The sequence below is a fragment of the Pelobates fuscus genome, chromosome 9 (genome assembly GCF_036172605.1).
Source record: "Pelobates fuscus isolate aPelFus1 chromosome 9, aPelFus1.pri, whole genome shotgun sequence".
NCBI classification, from domain to species: Eukaryota; Metazoa; Chordata; class Amphibia; order Anura; family Pelobatidae; genus Pelobates; species Pelobates fuscus.
The window spans coordinates 170678897-170700809 of record NC_086325.1 but is presented as its reverse complement, the minus strand read 5'-3'; the positions used below and the strand labels follow the sequence as shown (position 1 = coordinate 170700809).

At 46.3% G+C, this 21913-nt stretch overlaps 1 protein-coding gene across 2 annotated transcripts in view; it reads left to right on the top strand.

Moving 5' to 3' along the window:
• WAS (WASP actin nucleation promoting factor) overlaps window positions 1-18972 on the top strand; it is a 46415-nt gene extending 27443 nt beyond the window's left edge. The window contains exons 4-12 of one of the 2 annotated variants that reach the window (XM_063433147.1): window positions 1463-1556; window positions 9568-9609; window positions 10471-10521; window positions 10954-11137; window positions 12947-12989; window positions 13079-13232; window positions 13598-13956; window positions 14029-14137; window positions 18813-18972. In XM_063433147.1, coding sequence (XP_063289217.1) covers window positions 1463-1556; window positions 9568-9609; window positions 10471-10521; window positions 10954-11137; window positions 12947-12989; window positions 13079-13232; window positions 13598-13956; window positions 14029-14137; window positions 18813-18868 — 1092 coding nt within the window. In that variant the 3' untranslated portion in view covers window positions 18869-18972. Of the gene's footprint in view, window positions 1-1462; window positions 1557-9567; window positions 9610-10449; window positions 10522-10953; window positions 11138-12946; window positions 12990-13078; window positions 13233-13597; window positions 13957-14028; window positions 14138-18812 lie in introns of both variants that reach the window. The other variant, XM_063433145.1, reaches the window with a different exon arrangement.
• The last annotated feature ends 2941 nt before the right edge of the window (window positions 18973-21913 follow it).

The window sequence follows — 21913 nt, the reverse complement described above, 5'->3', positions numbered from 1 at the left end:
GAGTGTGTTCAGTGCCAGGTGGGGGGGCGGGGAGCAGTGAGTGTGTTCAGTGCCAGGTGGGGGGAGCAGTGAGTGTTCAGTGCCAGGTGGGGTGGAGCAGTGAGTCTTCAGTGCCAGGTGGGGGGGGGGAGCAGTGAGTGTGTTCAGTGTCAGGTGGGGGGGCGGGGAGCAGTGAGTGTGTTCAGTGCCAGGTGGGGGGGAGCAGTGAGTGTGTTCAGTGCCAGGTTGGGGGGGGGGGAGCAGTGAGTGTGTTCAGTGCCAGTTGGGGGTGGGCAGTGAGTGTGTTCAGTGCCAGGTGGGGGGGGGGGAGGGGGGGTGCAGTGAGTGTGTTCAGTGCCAGATGGGGGGAGCAGTGAGGGTGCTCAGTGCCGGGAGGGATTAAGGGTGGGAGCAGTGAGTGTGCTCAGTGCCAGGTGGGGGGGGAGCAGTGAGTGTGCTCATTGCCAGGTGGGGGTGGGAGCAGTGAGTGTGCTCAGTGAGAGGTGGGGGGGAGCAGTGAGTGTGGTTCAGTGCGGGTTTGGGGGAGGAGCAGTAAGTGCCGGGAGGGGCTAAGGGGGGGAGCATTGAGTGTGCTCAGTGCCAGATGGGGGAAAGGAGTGAGTGTGCTCAGTGCTAGGTGGGGTGGAGGAGTGAGTGTGCTCAGTGCCAGGTGGGGGGGGAGGAGTGAGTGTGCTCAGTGCCAGGTGGGGGGAAGCAGTGAGTGTGCTCAGTGCCAGGTGGGAAGGGAGGGGGGGAGGGGGGTAGGGGGGCAGTGAGTGTGCTCAGGTTCAGGTGGGGGGAGCAGTGAGTGTGCTCAGTGGCAGCTGGGGAAGGGGGGTAGTGGGTGTACTCAGTGCCAGGTGGGGGGGAGCAGTGAGTGTGCTCAGTGCCAGGTGGGGGGGAGGAGTGAGTGTGCTCAGTGCCATGTGGGGGGAAGCAGTGAGTGTGCTCAGTGCCAGGTGGGAAGGGAGGGGGGGAGGGGGGCAGTGAGTGTGCTCAGGTTCAGGTGGGGGGAGCAGTGAGTGTGCTCAGTGCCAGCTGGGGAAGGGGGGTAGTGGGTGTACTCAGTGCCAGGTGGGGGGGAGCAGTGAGTGTGCACAGTGCCAGGTGTGGGGGGAGCAGTGATTGTGGTTCAGTGCCAGGTTGGGGGGGGGGGAGCAGTAAGTGTGCTCAGGTTCAGGTGGGGGGAGCAGTGAGTGTGCTCAATGCCAGCTGGGGAAGGGGGGTAGTGGGTGTTCTCAGTGCCAGGTGGGGGGCAGTGAGTTTGCTCAGTGCCAGGTGTAGGGGAGCAGCGAGTGTGCACAGTGCCAGGTGTGGGGGGAGCAGTGATTGTGGTTCAGTGCCAGGTTGGGGGGGGAGCAGTAAGTGTGCTCAGTGCCGAGAGGGGCTAATGGGGGGAGCAGTGAGTGTGCACAGGTTGAAGGGAGGAGCAGAGAGTGTGCTCAGTGCCTGCGGACAGATTGTGACAGTTTGCCTCTCTCAGGAAAGCCAGGCTGCTCTGAATTTTGCCGATGAAGCAGAGGCTGTGAGTTTCCGTGCAGTTGTGGAAGAAAGAATACAGAAGAAACACAGACAAGGTGAAGTAATTAATATTTCAGTTGGCGTAATTAAAAGGTTACTCCAAACACCATAACCACTTCAGTTATTGGAAGTAGTCATGGTGCCTGGAGTCGATATGAAATGCTGCATATGCAGTGATTAATAGCTGGCAGAGGTGTAACTCCACCAGCTGGTTAAGGTCAATGGCAGCAAGGCCCAGGCCCACAGTGTCATCTGTCCTTCAGAAAGGATTACTCTAACTAAAAGCAGTTTTTTGGTTGGAGTATCCCTACAATGAATATACTAGTTGCATGTACAGTATATATGTTTTCCTGAGGGTTAGAGTTATTCACTAAAGTGAGTAATGTCGGGAATCAAAGAATTTCACATTTAGGCCAAAATGACCAAATTAGAAAAATGAAATTACTTTTTTTTTTGTGTGTGGCTATTTTGGTCTTAAAGGGACACTGTAGTCACTATAACTATTTCATCTCATTGAAATAGTTAGTGCCTGGAGTACTCTGGCACAGTCCATCCATTCAGTGTGAAACTGTAGCGGTACTTACCCTTTCAAGGGGCCGGCCGGGGTCCTCTGTTCGAGCCGCGCGCGGTCCTGCGGCTCATCCGAAGGCAGGAACAGGAAGGCGGGCAGTGACCGCAAGAAGCGGTCACGTGTCCCGCCTGACTCTAAGAGCGCGCCGCGGGTCTCGGGCGCGCTCTTAAAGGGACAGTGGGAGCCTAAATTGGAAAAGGTCTCCCATTGGTCCCTGTCATGCCACACTCCCCATACACTTACCTTTTGGGGGCGTGGAGATGACAGGGACCAATCAAAATAGATGTTTAGTTATTTATACTCACCTTTTTCCCTTGGTTCCTTGCCCTATTGTGGTTTCTGTTTCAGTTCCCTTCAGCGCTTGTTCTATTCAGTTGTGTTCCTTCGTACTTGACTTTGGCTTTGTTTTCTGACTACGTTATTTCTTTATCCTTATCTGTTCTGTTTGCCCGCTTGCTGTTTACTGTGTACCAGACCCCGGCTAGTCCTAGTTTACGCTGTCTCTTTGTGCCCTTGACCTCGGATCGCTCCTGACTCTGTACTACTCTCATATACATCGAGTCCGGCCACTCTAAGGTCCGGTAGACGTATCTCCCCTCTGTGTTGTCTTCTGTTTAGCTGAATCCTGCGTGTTGGGGTATATTCTCGTTACATTACGATAGGGCCATGGACCCCGCAGATTTAGCTCAGCAAATGGCATCCCATGAGGCTAGATTTGTAGAGCAGGATCACCGTATGGATCAGATAGCCCAGGCTCTCCAGACGCTCTTATCTAGAACTATTCCAGCAACCACACCTAACCCTCCTACACCTCTTCTTCCTGAAGTATCTACTTTGCCTAATACTTCGGCCCATTTAACACTTCCTCCTAGGTATGGAGGGGACTCTTAGACATGCAGAGGTTTCATTAATCAAATAGAATTCCATTTTGAGATGTATCCACGTTCATTTCCCACAGAAAGGTCTAAGGTGGGGTTCTTTATGCACCAACTTACCGATAAAGCACTTGAGTGGGCAAATTCTATTTGGGAGGCTAATAGACCTATGGTGCATGATTTCAACAGTTTTCTTACGGCTTTTCGTAGAACTTTTGACACAACGAAAAGGTCAAAAAATGCCGCAAGAGCATTAATTAGAATTAAACAGGGTTCTACGTCTGTGGCCGACTATGCTATTCAGTTTCGTACCCTTGCTTCACAGGTAGATTGGACCAATAATGGGTTAACTACTGCGTTCATGGAACTTTTATCTGACACTATATTGGATGAGGTAGCAGCTAAGGAGCTTCCTAAGGAATTAGAGGACCTTATTGACTACCTCATTGATATAGATAATAGGATTCGTGACAGGCTCTATACTAAGAACAGGAATAGACGTTTTGTTACACCCATTAACCCCAGAGTTGATAAACCTGAGAGTGTTAAAGTATCTGAGGAGGAACCCATGCAATTAGGGGTTGCCAAACTCTCTGATACTGAAAAGTTACATAAGAGAAGGGACGGACTCTGCCTATACTGTGGTAGGAGAGACCATATGGTAAAGGAATGTCCTTTGCTTCCGGAAAACTCTCGCACCTAAGACCTTATAGGGAACTGGCCTTGGGTGTGATATCTAAGTCTCCTAAATTGCCTCCTAACCGTTTGCTTCTCCCGGTTTCTTTACATATGGGAGAGAGTTGCATAGCTGAGTACATATACGCTCTGGTTGACTCCGGGGCAGCTGAAAATTTCATAGACTCTAATTTTGTTAAGAAAAACAACATTCCCATCAGAGAGAAGGAGATACCCTTGGCCGTTGAGGCCATAGATGGTAGACCATTAAGTTCTCCAGTTGTTACTCATGAAACTGTACCATTACACATGTATACAGGGGTTTTACACTTTGAAACCATTCGGTTCCAGGTCATCACCTCTCCCTCTTCACACCTAGTGTTAGGGTACCCATGGTTACGTGCTCACAATCCCATTTTCGACTGGGAGTCAGGGCAAATAAATTCATGGAGCGAAGCCTGCCACGAATTTGTACTATTGAAGTCACCCCTTTGAATTCTATTAATGTTCCTACTACTCCTCCTTTGTCTACGGTTATACCCCCTCAGTACTTATTCCTCAAGACTGTCTTCGATAAAAGGGAGGCTGACAAATTACCGCCTCACAGACCCTACGATTGTGCTATCGATTTATTGCCTGGCACTATACCTCCAAAGGGCAGGGTGTACCCTTTATCTGTTCAAGAAAACCGTGTCATGGAGGAGTATATTAAGGAATCACTAGAAAAGGGGTTTATTAGGAGATCCTCTTCTCCGGCTGGAGCGGGGTTCTTTTTTGTATCGAAGAAAGAAGGTGATTTAAGACCGTGTATCGATTATAGAGGTCTAAATAAAATCACTATCAAAAATGCATACCCTATACCTTTAATCACGGAATTGTTCGACAGGCTCAAACATGCGACTGTATTTACTAAATTGGATCTTAGAGGTGCATACAATTTAATACGTATTAAGAAAGACCACGAATGGAAGACGGCATTCAACAGTAGATCTGGCCATTACGAGTATACTGTTATGCCATTTGGTCTATGTAATGCCCCAGTCGTATTTCAAGAATTTATTAATGACGTCTTAAGAGACTTTATTCACACATTTGTAATTGTGTACTTGGATGACATATTAATATATTCTACAGATTTACACACTCATCACAGACATGTTACAACAGTTCTGAAGACCCTTCTTGCTAATGGTCTTTTTGTAAACTGGAAAAAATGTCTATTTGACCAATCCGAAGTCCAGTTTTTGGGGTATTTGATTTCCGCTAAAGGTTTTCGTATGGATCCCCAGAAGCTTTCTGCTGTCATAGAATGGCCTTTACCACAAGGTTTAAAAGCCATTCAGCGTTTTCTTGGTTTCTCTAATTATTATAGACGTTTTATTAAAGGTTTTTCCTCTATTGTAGCGCCTATCACCCGTATGACAAAAAAGGATGGCAATGCTCGTGTCTGGTCTCCCGAGGCACTTCAGGCTTTTGAATTTCTTTAGACTACGTTCGCCTCTGCACCTATTTTACAGCATCCTGTCCCCTCATTGCCCTATATTCTTGAAGTTGATGCTTCCGATATCGGGGTAGGTGCTGTCTTATCCCAAAGAGAGTCGCCTGACAAACCATTGCATCCTCGTGGCTTCTTTTCCAAACAGATGTCCAAAGCAGAGAAGCATTATGATGTGGGTAATCGCGAACTCCTTGCCATTATTTTAGCACTTAAAGAATGGAGACATTTGTTAGAAGGAACTAAGGATCCTATCCTAATATTTACGGATCACAAGAACCTATCCTACCTTAGTGAGGCTAAAAGATTGTCTTCTAGGCAGGCTAGGTGGTCACTGTTTTTGTCTCATTTCAATTATATTATCACCTATAGGCCAGGTGATCGCAATACTAAAGCAGACGCTCTGTCCAGACAGTTCGAAACTGCTGACAAACAGGAGATTGATGTTGATTCCCCCAGACAGGATAATAGCTACTACTATTTTGTCTATTTCCTCGTCCCTCTTGCAGGCCATACAAGCGAAACAAAGCATGGCTCCTAGCGAGAGGCCTACTGATAAACTATTCGTTGTTGTTCCCGAGAGACGGGATATTCTGTCGTTGTATCATGACACTAAGACTGCTGGACATCCTGGTATTTCCAAAACGGTGTCAGCTGTTTCTCGGTATTTCTGGTGGGATTCCTTACGCAGGGATGTCAACGACTATATAGGTGCTTGTACTACTTGTGGCTGTATGAAATCTTCTCGCAGAGTTCCTTGTGGGCTGTTGCATCCGTTACCCGTTCCCGAAAGACCTTGGTCTAACCTGTCCATGGATTTTATTGTTGAACTACCCCCTTCGAATGGTAACACAGTTATCCTAATGATAGTAGATAGGTTTTCCAAGATAGCCCATTTTGTGTCTCTTCGCAAGCTGCCCACGTCTAGGGAACTGGCACTTATATTTGCTAGAGAGGTGTTTCGGTTGCATGGCATTCCCGTATCTATTGTGTCCGATAGGGGTAGCCAATTTATTTCCAGGTTCTGGAAAGCCTTTTGTTCGGAAATGGGTATTACTCTCTCATTTTCTTCCGCATACCACCCCCAGTCTAATGGAGCTGCTGAACGTGCCAATCAATCTCTGGAGCAGTACCTTCGTTGTTTCGTATCCCACCATCAGAACAATTGGTCTGACCTTCTTCCTTGGGCTGAGTTTGCTCGGAATAACGCTACTCATGATTTTTCCGGCAAAAGTCCTTTTTACGTTGTCTATGGCCAGCATCCCGTTGTTCTTCCGGCTGCATTCTCCTCACAGGGCATGCCAGTTCTGGATGAGCATTTGGCTGGTTTACGTAATACTTGGGAGCAGGTTCAGCGTTCTTTGGTGGATTCCGCTGCTCGCCAGAAGGTGCTGGCTGACAAGCATCGCAGGGCGGCTCCTTCTTATGTCGTGGGGGACAGGGTTTTGCTTTCCACGCGGAATATTCGCCTCCGGGTGCCTTCTATGAAATTGGCTCCCCGCTTTATTGGTCCTTATTGTATTTTGCATAAGGTTAATCCTGTTTCGTATGCCTTAGGTCTTCCTAAGAATCTGCGTATTCCTAATGTCTTTCACACCTCGTTGTTGAAGCCTTACGTACGCAACTGCTATACCCGGCATACTCCTCCTCCCCCTCCTGTCTCTGTGGAGGGTCATGAGGAGTTTGAAGTTTCTGCTGTTCTTGACTCTCGTTTCCTTAGAGGTCGACTTCAGTACCTGGTGCATTGGAAGGGCTATGGGCCTGAGGAACACAGTTGGATTTCCGCTGACGCTGTTCACGCTCCTCGCCTTGTGCGTTCTTTCCATTCTCGTTTTCCTGCCAGGCCTGGCCCTCCCCGCCCAGAGGGCATGTCCTCAGGGGGGGGTACTGTAGCGGTACTTACCCTTTCAAGGGGCCAGCCGGGGTCCTCTGTTCGAGCCACGCGCGGTCCTGTGGCTCATCCGAAGGCAGGAACAGGAAGGCGGGCAGTGACCGCAAGAAGCGGTCACGTGTCCCGCCTGACTCTAAGAGCGCGCCGCGGGTCTCGGGCGCGCTCTTAAAGGGACAGTGGGAGCCTAAATTGGAAAAGGCCTCCCATTGGTCCCTGTCATGCCACACTCCCCATACACTTACCTTTTGGGGGCGTGGAGATGACAGGGACCAATCAAAATAGATGTTTAGTTATTTATACTCACCTTTTTCCCTTGGTTCCTTGCCCTATCGTGGTTTCTGTTTCAGTTCCCTTTAGCACTTGTTGCATTCAGTTGTGTTCCTTCGTACTTGACCTTGGCTTTGTTTTCTGACTACGTTATTTCTTTATCCTTATCTGTTCTGTTTGCCGGCTTGCTGTTTACTGTGTACCAGACCCCGGCTAGTCCTAGTTTACGCTGTCTCTTTGTGCCCTTGACCTCGGATCGCTCCTGACTCTGTACTCCTCTCATCTACGTCGAGTCCGGCCACTCTAAGGTCCGGTAGACGTATCTCCCCTCTGTGTTGTCTTCTGTTTAGCTGAATCCTGCGTGTTGGGGTATATTCTCATTACAGAAACCAAATTAGAGCAGTTTAACACTAAATAAGGCTTCATGGCAACCCACAGTCCAGTCTCTTCTGGAGGTGTGGCTAAGGCAGAGATTTCACACTTACTTGTAGTCATATCCTACATACCTTCTGTTGGAGCTCTGGTATGCTAAAAGCAGTCAGCTGACACTCTTAACCCCTTCCCGACCAAGGATGTATCAGGTACGTCCGACAAAAAATGGTCCTTAAAGGACCACTATAGGTCCACTTCTGCTTAATGAAGTGGCCTGGGTGCCTGGTCCAGCTAGGGTTAACCCTTTTTTCTATAAACATAGCAGTTTCAGAGAAAGTTTCAGAACAGCTGTATGTATTCGTGGCTAAAGATTGCCACCGCCACGTGTTCGTATGTCGAATGATGACCACCTAGCCGATCGCCTATTAAGTTGCGGTTACATGTGTATCAGGGAGGTTAATATGCTGCACACTCCACTTGCGGGTGGTCCGGCTGTTTGTTCGTTTGTTCGGTAGGGGAATAAAATACAGAATAAACGAAAGGGAAGGCAATGTCCTACATCTGACCCCTGTAAGTTTGCAAAAATCCATAAAACCTGTACAATGGGGGTACTGTTGTACTCAGGAGATGTTTGCTTAACTCGTATTGTGGTGTTCTTTGTCAGTAACACTTAACAGGAACTGAGAATCCATGCCTAAAGTACAATGTGAGAGAAAAATAACACAAAAAAATGACTACCCAAACGTTTGACAAAGACTAGTGGTAGAATTAGTGCATGGAAAGTGTTAAAATACCACGATCTGAAATACCCTAGGTTGTCTAATTTCAGAAATATATGGTTTGATGGGGGGTAAATTACATTGGCCGGCTTCAAAAATGTCATGGGTGCATGATGACCAGCTGTGAAAATTCCAAGTTGGAAAACTGGAATGCGCACCCTCCAAATAAGGTCTTTTAGCCCCCAGAGAACCCGACACACCTGTACATAGGTGGTATCACTGTACTCAGGAGATGTTGCTGAACACATATTGGGGTTTCTTTGGCAGTAACCCTTAAAGTTCTCCATACATGTATTCTTAAATTGCTATGTGTGTCAAAATAATCACCAATTATTATTATTTTGTTTAATTTGTCATAGATTGGTGGTAAAATGGTTGCATGAATAGAGTCAAAATACCCCAAGTTTAATACCATAGGTTGTCTTCTTTTAAAAAATATATACATGTGAAGGGTTATTTAGGGATTCCTGACAGATATCAGTGGTAACTTGCGTTAATTTTGAAAAAGAATAAAATGGTTTGGAAATAGCAAAGTGCTACTTGTACTTACAGCCCTATAACTTGCAAAAAAAAAGCTAAGAACATGTTAACATTGGGCATTTCTAAACTCAGGACAAAATTTAGAAACTATTTAGCACGGTTGTTTTTTGGCGGTTGTAGATGCGTAACAAATTTTGGGGGTCAAAGTTAGAAACATTTTGTTTTTTTACTTTTTTCCATCATATTTTATAATTTTTTTATAGTAAATTATATGATATGATGAAAATAATGGTATCTTTAGAAAGACCATTTAATGGCGTGAAAAACGGTATATAATATGTGTGGGTACAGTAAATGAGTAAGAGGAAAATTACAGTTAAACACAAACACCGCAGAAATGTAAAAAGAGCCCTGGTCCTTAGCGGTAAGAAAATTGAAAAACGGTCTGGTCACTAAGGGTTTAACCAATCATTGTAATGCTACCTCATTATCCCAAGCAGCACAGAGGGGATAGGCTGCTGAAGACTCTAGTTTACCATTAAAACATATAAACCAAGGGACAACAGATATTATAACCAGTTTAAGATTCCATGCAATTCTCACTGTAGTGAAAGCCCTATAAATTTCCATTGTAACATGTGAATATTTCTTTCTTTATGCAGAAAAACGCCAAACTCTGCCCCCTCCTCCTCCTGTGTCAGATGGTAAGGTCAGCTCTCTCTGTTTCACCCTCTCATATATGGTGGTCAGCCCATCCTACCCTATATCGGGTGGTCAGTCCATCCTACCCTATATCGGGTGGTCAGTCCATCCTACCCGTATCGGATGGTGAGTTCATCCTAACCCGTATTGGGTGGTCAGCCCATCCTACACCGTATAGGTAGGTCAGCCCATCCCACCCTGTATCAGGGGGTCAGCCCATCCTACACCCTATAGGTAGGTCAGCCCATCCTACCCTGTATCAGGTGGTCAGCCCATCCTAACCCGTATTGGGTGGTCATCTCATCCTAACCCGTATTGGGTGGTCAGCCCATCCTATGCCGTATCGGGTGGTCAGCCCATCCTATGCCGTATCGGGTGGTCAGCACTTCCTACTCTATATTGGGTGGTTAGCCAATTCTACCCTGTATTGGGTGATCAGCCCTTCCTATCTGGATTAGATGGTAAGTCCACCTTTCCCTGTATTAGATGGTATACCCACATTCACCAGTAATAGACCTTAAGCTCATATTTCCCTTTATCAGAGGATAAACATTCTGTAAGCTGTATAAGACAATGGGGGGGGGATATTAATCAAAGTGTCCTGAAAAGTTAAATGTCATCATTATCCATCAATACATTGTGTCAGCAAAAACAATAGAACATCTTAAAAAATTACGGTTCAGGGGCAAAAAAAAAATTGCAACACATGATAAAAATCCAACAGATTTGTTAAAAATCCACAAATGTGCCACAAATTTGCTGAAAATTAGATGAATGAGCGTCGATAAATCTCCCCCATTAAGTCTGCCCTCCTCAGCACTTAACCTGTATTTGTCTGACAGCTACATTCTGTGTCCAAACAGAAAGGAGGAACACTCTGCCCCTGCCACCTCCACCGGGACAACTGCCAAATGGTAAGCCATTAAAACGCCGTGCTTCTGGGTTGGGAGATGGGCAGGGATAGAGCACTCACTACAATATAATAAAATATAACGCTCTTTCTATAACACCTCATACACTCTGGGATTAATGAGCAATGGTCGCAGTGGTACAATGTTTGCATAATGAACGGTTAGAGTGCATTTTATCTTTAGACATGTATTTATTTCCTGATAAAGTAACATACATGAGATGAGAGAGAAATGGACATTGCTCATTTATAAAGCACCAGCACTAAGGACAGGCCGGCTGCGTGTTTCGCCACATACAGATATAAGATGAGCAGCGGATTAGAGAATGTCACTTCTGGGACAGAATAACCCACCCCCTGCCTGGTACTATAAATAAGAGGATGCAAGATACCAGGATTGCTCTACAAATTATACAATATGTCCAAATGATTTCAGGCCCACCCAGCCCGCAGCCACAAAGCCCATCTCTTGGACTAAACATGGCTGCTGTCAGCATCTCGAACCCAGACATTACATCCTCCAGATATCGAGCTTTGCCCACTCCCAGCGACAAGGGCAAAAACAAGAAGGGCAAGAAAAAGTTCTCCAAGGCGGATATTGGAGCACCAAGCGGCTTCAAGTAAGGAATCATGGGACTACTCTAAATAGCAATTATTTGTAGCTCTGGTAATATCCAAGGAGCTTCAGCATTGAGGTTCTGCAAACGTCAGGGGAGCTTCGACATTGGGGTTCTGCTAATATAAGGGGAGCTTCGGCATTGGGGTTCTGCCAATATCAGGGGAGCTTCGGCATTGGGGTTCTGCTAATATCAAGGGAGCTTCGGCATTGGGGTTCTGCTAATATCAAGGGAGCCTCGGCATTGGGGTTCTGCTAATATCAGGGGAGCTTCGGCATTGGGGTTCTGCTAATATCAGGGGAGCTTCGGCATTGGGGTTCTGCTAATATCAAGGGAGCTTCAGCATTAGGTGTTCTGCTAATATCAAGGGAGCTTCGGCATTGGGTGTTCTGCTAATATCAGGGGAGCTTCGACATTGGGGTTCTGCTAATATCAGGGGAGCTTCGGCATTGGGATTCTGCTAATATCAGGGGAGCTTCGGCATTGGGGTTCTGCTAATATCAAGGGAGCTTCGGCATTGGGGTTCTGCTAATATCAAGGGAGCCTCGGCATTGGGGTTCTGCTAATATCAGGGGAGCTTCGGCATTGGGGTTCTGCTAATATCAGGGGAGCTTCGGCATTGGGGTTCTGCTAATATCAAGGGAGCCTCGGCATTGGGGTTCTGCTAATATCAAGGGAGCCTCAGCATTGGGTGTTCTGCTAATATCAGGGGAGCTTCGGCATTGGGGTTCTGCTAATATCAGGGTAGCTTCGGCATTGGGGTTCTGCTAATATCAAGGGAGCTTCAGCATTGGGTGTTCTGCTAATATCAAGGGAGCTTCGGCATTGGGGTTCTGCTAATATCAAGGGAGCTTCGGCATTGGGGTTCTGCTAATATCAAGGGAGCTTCGGCATTGGGGTTCTGCTAATATCAAGGGAGCTTCAGCATTGGGTGTTCTGCTAATATCAGGGGAGCTTCGGCATTGGGTGTTCTGCTAATATCAGGGGAGCTTCGGCATTGGGTGTTCTGCTAATATCAGGGGAGCTTCGGCATTGGGTGTTCTGCTAATATCAGGGGAGCTTCGGCATTGGGGTTCTGCTAATATCAGGGGAGCTTAGGCATTGGGTGTTCTGCTAATATCAGGTAAGCTTAGGCATTGGGTGTTCTGCTAATATCAGGGGAGCTTCGGCATTGGGTGTTCTGCTAATATCAGGGGAGCCTCGACATTGGGGTTCTGCTAATATCAGGGGAGCTTCGGCATTGGGGTTCTGCTAATATCAGGGGAGCTTAGGCATTGGGTGTTCTGCTAATATCAGGGGAGCTTAGGCATTGGGGGTTCTGCTAATATCAGGGGAGCTTAGGCGTTGGGTGTTCTGCTAATATCAGGGGAGCTTAGGCGTTGGGTGTTCTGCTAATATCAGGGGAGCTTCGGCATTGGGTGTTCTGCAAATATCAGGGGAGCTTCGGCATTGGGTGTTCTGCTAATATCAAGGGAGCTTCGGCATTAAGGTTCTGCTAATGTCAGGGGAGCTTTGGCATCGGGGGTTCTGCTAATACCAAGGGAGCTTCAGCATTGGGCTTCTGCTAATATCAGGGGAGCTTAGGCATTGGGGTTCTGTTAATACCAAGGGAGCTTCAGCATTGGGCTTCTGCTAATATCAGGTGGCTTTGATCATATCAGGGGGCATTGGGGGAAGCTCTAGTAATAAAATTCAAGTAATATGTGACTACCACGCTGTACACTGGGGATCAGTACGCTGATAAGATGTGGACTCACGCAGGTATGGTGGGCTTCTACCCTCTATTCTGACACATTTTCTTCTTTCATGCAGGCACGTCAGCCATGTTGGCTGGGATCCCAATAACGGGTTTGATGTACGTATAGACTCAGGCTCCCTCACATCTTCTACTGTGAATGAACGCACACTCACTCTCTAAGTTCACACTCATTGTCTCCCATTTAGATGGACGCTTTGGACCCAGAGTTGCGCAATCTGTTCAGTCGCGCAGGGATCAGTGACGCTCAGCTGGCTGATGCAGAAACCTCTAAACTCATCTATGACTTCATAGAGCAGCAGGGAGGGGTGGAGGCCGTGAAACAGGAAATGAGGAAAAGTGGTAAGAAGTTACTGTCACATCTCTGGAAATTACAGCAGTAAATAAAACTTAGAAAATCACCTGTAGCTTGTTTTAAATTGTTTTAGCCTTTTATGCCAAGTGATACTCCATTTTATTTTAAAAGGTGCGATCACAATCCACCTCAGTCCAGAAAATACTAACTAAATAATGTATGATGAGCACTATGAGGATCAGAGCCAAGGAAGAGGCCCTAACTTAGGAACACAGTATTATTTAGGGGCCATGCTCAGAGTTAAATGATCGCACAGCGCTTTTTCTCTGTTTTACATTTAGCAGGGGTAGAGTTTTAGGAGAAGGGCCTTCATATATCATTGATTGACTTCTACATGAATCTCTTATTCCAGAACTTCCCCCACCACCTCCATCCCGCAATGCTCCCCTGCCTCCTCCACCAGGGCGGGTTAGAACAGGACCACTGCCACCACCCCCATCTCGTGTCTCTTCTGTTCCACCACCGCCTCCACCATCACGAAGTACTCCACCACCACCACCACCACCTCCGGTGGTGCGTTCTGGAGCTCCACCTCCTCCACCACCACCACCACCACCACCTCCACCACCAGAGTCCCAAATGGATTACTCTGCTCCTCCTCCTCCGCCACCTCCAGAACTTTCAACAAATCAGAGCCAGCAGCCCGCTGCACAGCCCCGAGGCCGAGGTGCCCTACTGGATCAGATTCGACAAGGGATACAGCTTAATAAGGTGAGTGGGTAGCAGAGATGATAAGATGGTGACACAGAAGAAATGAAATAATCTTTTCTCTCAACTGCATAGGTGACAGAAACAGCCGACGTCCCTGCCTCCCCTCAGCCGAGTTCAGAGGGTCTCGTTGGGGCTTTGATGCACGTCATGCAGAAGCGGAGCAAAGTCATTCATTCTTCAGGTAAAACAGAGCAAAGGGAACGCCAACAAGTCAGCAATCCCATAGCACATTATGAGTTTAGTGCACTTTTCAATTCACGAAGACAAAAAAAAAATATTTTTTAAAAACACATGGCTCACTAATTTAACCCCTTCACTACGGAGTACTTTTAAAATTAAAATAACACATTTATTTTAAAGCAAGAGAAGCATAGCTTGCATATTTGTTTTCACTTATTCGTTGATCCGCTATAAAAAAAGTTTGGGGAATTTTTTTTTTCCATCGTATACAGTGCCCTTTATCATGCAATATTTCACACGCCGGATATGTAACTATAAAAGCAAAAATGCAAGTTTCTCACGTCACATACAATAGGAGTAACCAAATAATACACAATTAAAAATGGACAAAAACCTTGCTTAGAGCTATTTGTTAGGAACCTGAAGGCATCACTAGCAGCACAGCTTAATAAAATGGCAACAGAACGTAAAAATAACTTCTACTTGGAGCATAATGCCAACATACAGTAAACACAGTTAAAGGGACACTATAGTCACCAGAACAGCTACAGCTTATTGTAATCATTACCTTCAGGCTTTTTGCAGTAAGCATTGTCTTTTCCGAGAAAATGCAGTGTTTACATTACGACCTAGGGATAACTCCACAAGCTACTCCTCAGGTGGCTGCTAGAGGTGCTTCCTGGGGCAGTGCTGCACAGTGTGACTGCCATTCAGTGTCACCACCCTCTGCATGGAGACACTGAACTTTCCTCATAGAGATGCATTGATTCAATGGATCTCTATGAGGAGATTATGATTGGCCAGGGTTTGTTTGCCTTGTCTCAGCCAATCCTATGGGAAAGCATTGTGATTGTTTCACATAATCACTTCTGATGATGTCAGCCAAGCAGGCTGATTAGGGGCAGAGCCAGCAGCAGCAGACTGCAATAAAGGTACGATTTTGCGATATTTAGAGGGGGCTAAACGGTGGCTTTAACACTTTAGGGTTAGAAATATAGGTTTGTGTTCCTGACCCTATAGTGTGCCTTTAAATTAATATACAGAGGCATATTTACTGCTTATCGCACCAATGGCAAGCACTGACATTGCACTCCTTGTCCAAACATCTGACAGATAACCTTACCATAAAATCAGCTGTGATGTGTGTGTTGCATGCTGGCAGTATGTAGTGTGAGCGTTTTGGTGGATGTATGTAATGAGTGTGCGTGCTGGCTGTATGCAATGTGTCTGTGCAGGCCGTATGAAATGTGTGTGGGGCGTGCAGGCCGTATGAAATGCGTGTGGGGCGTGCATGCCGTATGAAATGCGTGTGGGGCGTGCAGGCCGTATGAAATGCGTGTGGGGCGTGCATGCCGTATGAAATGCGTGTGGGGCGTGCAGGCCGTATGAAATGCGTGTGGTGCGTGCTGGCCGTATGAAATGCGTGTGGGGCGTGCAGGCCGTATGAAATGCGTGTGGGGCGTGCAGGCCGTATGAAATGCGTGTGGGGCGTGCAGGCCGTATGAAATGCGTGTGGGGCGTGCAGGCCGTATGAAATGCGTGTGGGGCGTGCAGGCCGTATGAAATGCGTGTGGGGCGTGCTGGCCGTATGGAATGCGTGTGGGGCGTGCTGGCCGTATGGAATGCGTGTGGGGCGTGCTGGCCGTATGGAATGTGTCTGTGCTGGCCGTATGGAATGTGTGTGGTGCGTGCTGGCCGTATGGAATGTGTCTGTGCGTGCTGGCCGTATGTAATGTGTCTGTGCGTGCTGGCAGTATGTAATGTGTCTGTGCGTGCTGGCCGTATGTAATGTGTCTGTGCTGGCCGTATGTAATGTGTGAGTGGGGTGAGCTGGCTGTATGTAATTTGTGTGCGCTGGCTGTATGTAATGAGTGTGTGTGCTGGCCGTATCTAAAGTGTGTGCGTGCGGCCTTATGTAAAGCATGTAGTGCCCGTGTGTAATGTGTATGTGTGGTGAGCTGGCTGTATGTAATGTGTGTGTTTTTGTTCGATGTATGTAATGTGTGTGAGGGGTCAGTTAGCTGACTGTATATAAGGTGTGTGTGGTGTGCAATGAGCTGACTGTATATAAAGGTGTGTGTGGTGGCTATGTGTGGTGTGCAGTTAGCTGACTGTATGTAAGGTGTGTGTGTGTGTGGTGGCTGTTTATGATCATGTTCTGTGTAGCCCCCTCCTACTTGGCTCTCTTCTCCAAACTCTTCAATCGCTCGGTCTCTGTGACTCATCCTCTCGTGGTTTTCCTCCAATATCTCCCAATGCTCATTCAGTGTTTCCTTTTCTAATGATACCTCCACCCTTCGTACTGTCTCGGTTGGAGTCCCATAAGGTTCTGTCCTTGGTCCCCTTCTATTTTCTCTTTATACTGCCTCTCTTGGCAAACTTATCACCTCATTTGGATTCCACTACCACCTGTATGCAGATGACACCCAGATATATCTCTCCTCCCCGGACCTCTCCCCTACTGTCCTGCAATGTGTCACCGCTTGCCTTTCTTCCATCTCTGACTGGATGTCCTCCCGCTTTTTGAAACTAAATCTCTCTAAAACTGAGCGCCTTGTCTTTCCTCCTCCTAATACTGATCCTCCTCATTTGCTCTCCGTTGAAGTTAGTGGTACCCACATCAGTCCATCCTTGCAAATGCGCTGTCTTGGCGTTTTACTTGGTTCTGGCCTCACCTTTGAGTCTCACATCCAGTCTGTTACCAAGTCCTGTAGATTCTACCTTAAAAACATAGCCCGCATCTACCCCTTTCTTACAAGAGATACTACTAAGGACCTTGTCCATGCTCTAGTAATCTCTTGCATGGATTATTGTAACCACCTCCAAATTGGTCTTCCCCAAAGCCATATTGCCTCCGCTACAGTCTGTAATCAATGCTGCCGCCAGACTGATTTTCCTCTCCAGCTGGTCATCTCACACATCACCCCTCTGTCACTCCTTATATTGGCTTTGTGTATCCTATAGGAGTCAATTCAAAGTACTAATCCATACCTATGCAGCATTGAACAATTCTAGCCACTACTACATCTCTTCACTGATTCATAGGTATGACCCTTCTCTGCTTCTACGCTCTGCCCATGACCTTCTCCTGTCCGCTGCTTGCACACGTATGGCCAACTCACGCTTGCAGGACTTCTCGTGGGCTGCTCCCTTCCTATGGAATAACCTGCCTACCACCAGACTCACCCCTACTCTTCAATCTTTTAAGAAGTGCTTTAAAACCTCTCTCTTCAGGAAAGTTTATGGCCTCCCAGAGTACCCTCTGCCTCACATACCTGTCCCTTGCTCTCTCTTAAAGGGCAGCACTTTACTCTCTCCTCCAGCTCTGCTTCCCTTTTTGATTGCTATCTCTTGTCCTATAGTGTTTTTTTACCCCACCTCCTATAGACTGTAAGCTTGTTTGAGCAGGGTTCTCTTCAACCTATCGCTCCTGTAAGTTTGTTGTAATGGTCTTAATAAAATTGTAAAGCGCTATGGAATCTGTTGGCGCTATATAAATGCCAATAATAAAAATGTATGGCTTGTCCAGCAGGGGTAAACTATGCCAGGTTGTCTGGCCGTAGTCCTGAGTCACTGATGCTCCAACCGCGGAGTGTGAAGTTTGCAGCAGTGGGGGAAGCAGACCTCAGTAATCATTCCTTCACAATCTGGCAAGTCAAAGTAAATGCTGGGAACATCTCTGGTTCACTAGAGAGTGATGTACCGCAAAGGAGCCATTACTGAGGTCTGAACCCGCAGGAGGTGAAAACCTCACACTGCCAGCTCTGATGTCCAACACCAAGGACGTCATGCCACTTTCCAGCAGCAGGGCTAAAATAGGAAAATAAACTGTCGACCTGGCCACTGCTCAGTGGTACCCCCTTCAAGTGGTGCCCGGGGCACATGCCATACCCTAGGTACACCACTGATTATATATTACTAAAATAAAGGTTTTGAAAACTGCTATTGCAATCTTTATCAATCTCTGGACTGCTAATAAAATGCTAAATGGCAGAGTCCATTTACTCCACCCTTTTCCTGACTGTATGAATGGTATGGTAACCCAATGAAACTTCCTGCACGGTTTGAAAGCAGGAGATGAGCTGACATTTTCAGCTTTACTTTCATTACATCATTGACTAGTGGTTTCTGGCAGAGAAATCTGTTCTTCTACAGGCTGGTAATCATAGCTAGAGTATAAATAATGGCGAGTGAGGCTTTATGGACTAGATTTTATACTGTGTAATGAATTAAAATAATGTTTATACTCTGTTCTGGTATTGATGGGATTAATTACATTTGAGCAAAATTCATAGCCACACCACTCACCTGATATAGGTTTATGTGAGTCCTCGTATATCGAGTAAAGATGCTTATCCACATCATTCTAGAGTTTGTGGCAACTTAGTGCACAATGTGCCCAGAAGCAGAGCATTGAATAGGGGATCAATGCACAAACACGACTTACCAAGAACTGTAAACTCACAAACACTGCAGGCAAAATGGGAGCACAGACATTGCGAAAATACAAAAATACATACCTAGATATACTTCAATGTCTATTGGTAATAACTGGTAAAATAAGAAGAAAACCTCCCTCAGTATATATTGTCATAAGAAGCCCTGACATTTTTCCCTAAGATGCAGTTCCCAATAATAAATAATATACGTTACAGTTTGCGTTTTCCTTCCTTCAGATGACGACGACGACGATGGCGGTGAAGATGAGGATGAGGATGAATGGGATGACTGAATTCTTAGCGACACAACCTTCTGTAACCTCCATCTTCCTGTCAAGAGCGACATTTGCTATAATGACCCAATTAATCTGTCGAGATGTAATTCATAAACATATATTTTAACTTGGTAAAGAAATCTAAGAACCAATTGTGCTGGTTTTGTTTTTAAAGCAGGACCGTCACACTTTGTCTCCGCTGATCTCTTGACTACACAGTCAGATGAGAATTATATAAAGATTTGGTCCTTATGGTTACAGTGCGGCTTTAAATTAGTCATTTTCTATTTGCTTGTGTTTATTTCATTGCAATTCACAGTTATTTAGTTATGTATAAGATAACTTATAGGGAGTGTGATCCTTGGCAGTTGGTGGATTTTAAAGTCACATCCAAACTATTTTTATATGATAAACTTTTCATCGAGCTTTGAAAGGAAATATATTTTTTCAATACACTTCATTTAAAAATTGGAGAAACCGTGTCCCTACCTTTAGCATAGGACAGGGTTTAACTGACATGTACAGGGATATTCACTCCAGTATGAATTCAAACCAAATTCAAAATTTAAGGTCAAACTAGACAAACTGAAATGATTTTCCAAGTCAGCTCTGCTGCTAGCTCGGCTACTCTGGTCTTTCATTTGAAATTTACTAATTTCTCACTTTAGTAAATAGCCTGTAGCCGTCATATTCAAACACTTAAAAGGCTCACATATAAAATATTAAAAGGCTCACATATAAAATATTAAAAGGCTCACATACAAAATATTAAAAGGCTCACATTATTTACAAACATCAACTCTACACACAAAAGTACACCTGCATTTAAATGCCAACACTACATACAAACACACACCTACATTCAAACACTACATAGAAATACATCCCTACATGTACACGCATGCTCTATACAAAAACATGCTTACATTCGAATGCATAAACACTGCTCACAAATACAACCCTGCAAGAATGGGCAAACGGTAGATAACCAGAGGATTGTGGGAGTTGTATGACAGATGGGAATCTAACTTTTTCGCCACTCTTACATTAGAGGAGGGCCCCCCAAAAAAGGTTTCTTGCACCAGGGCCCTCTCTACAATAGTTCCACCACTGAGTTGAGGTGGAGGGTGTGATTGCATGTCAGGGATTGGCAACAGTCACTCAGACATCAAGTCAACCAGACACTGGGGTACTAACAGTCAAGATACAGTCACTCAGACAGGCAGGGAGAGTTTGTTCTGTGCTACAGACAGTCTGTGTCGGGACTGAAAGGGCTTTCAAAGTAATCTGCTGCTTTTGGAAGCAGTGTTTTTCATATACTACTGGAACAATATATGCATGTATGGGGGTATATCTACTAAACAATTTGAAATGAGAGAGGTAGGTACCTGTAAATAACAAGTAAAAGATCACATAGGTGAGGAATGGATGGGACAAGAAAAACTCGCATACAGAACACAAAATGAAGACAGTGCTTACAAGGTTCAGCCGGATGCAGATTTTGTAAAACTGCAAGAATTTGACATCCCATCTGGTATCCGTGGGCGCAGCTCCCCGCCTCCACTACAGCTTAGCATGACACTCCTCCTATCTGGGATAAGCGGAACGCAGCTCCCGGCCTCCACTACAGCTCAGCGTGAAGCTCCTCCTATCTGGGATACGCTGAACGCAGCTCCCCGCCTCCACTATAGCTCAGCATGAAGCTCCTCCTACCTGGGATACGCTGAACGCAGCTCCCCGCCTCCACTACAGCTCAGCGTGAAGCTCCTCCTACATGGGATACACTGAACGCAGCTCCCCGCCTCCACTACAGCTCAGCGTGAAGCTCCTCCTACATGGGATACACTGAACGCAGCTCCCCACCTCCACTACAGCTCAGCGTGAAGCTCCTCCTATCTGGGATACGCTGAACGCAGCTCCCCGTCTCCACTACAGCTCAGCGTGAAGCGCCTCCTACCTGGGATACACTGAACGCAGCTCCCCGCCTCCACTACAGCTTAGCATGACACTCCTCCTATCTGGGATACGCTGAACGCAGCTCCCCGCCTCCACTACAGCTCAGTGTGAAGTTCCTCCTACCTGGGATACACTGAATGCAACTGCCTACTTCCACCACAGCTCAGTGTGAAGCTCCTCCTACGTGGGATACGCTGAACGCAGCTCCCCGCCTCCACTACAGCTCAGCGTGAAGCTCCTCCTACATGGGATACGCTGAACGCAGCTCCCCGCCTACACTACAGCTTAGCATGACGCTCCTCCTACATGGGATACGCTTAACGCAGCTCCCCGCCTCCACTACAGCTCAGCGTGAAGCTCCTCCTACCTGGAATACGCTGAACGCAGCTCCCCTCCACTATAGCACAGCTTCTCACTGCTCCTCAGGGGCTTCCAATAGTTCAGCAGAGAACAGCTAGTATCAGCGGATGGCTTTCAGCCAAGGACCCAAGCCCTGCACTGCCACTCAGCGAGGAGAGTGTCTGGCACTCACTGAGCTGTAGCGAAGGCAAGAAGCAACGCTCAATGGAAGTACAAAGTCAAACCAATATAAAACAGTTTGCTTACATAGTTTTGTAGTAGTTATGGTGCTTATAGTATTCCTTTACCATAGAGTAACTAGGTATAGTGTGTATTTGTTGGTGTCACTTCTTACATGAGTGCATTACCAATTTTATAGCAAGACATGGAGGCTCATATTGCATATCCCTTTCTTTACTGTCCACTAATAGTAGCAAAGGATACAAACAGAATGAGAAAATAATGTATACATAATAACATAGACCACTCCCCGACCAAGTCCCAGTATAATAATAGGCACCTCCCTAAGACCTTCCTCTTTCTTTGCTGCTCCACAGTCAGATAAGCACCTATTGTCTCTGTTCTGTGGGTTTATTTGTGAGTAGATTGCTATTGTGAATTTTGTTGTTGCACGTGTTACAGATTATTGTATTCTGTTGTATGCTGAGGGGTCTCTCTCCTGGGAATTGGGGTCTATTTCCACCAGTTTTTCCTATTTTCTCTGTACTTTTTTCTGTTTTGATTTTTCCCTTATGGTTAATTTCTGCT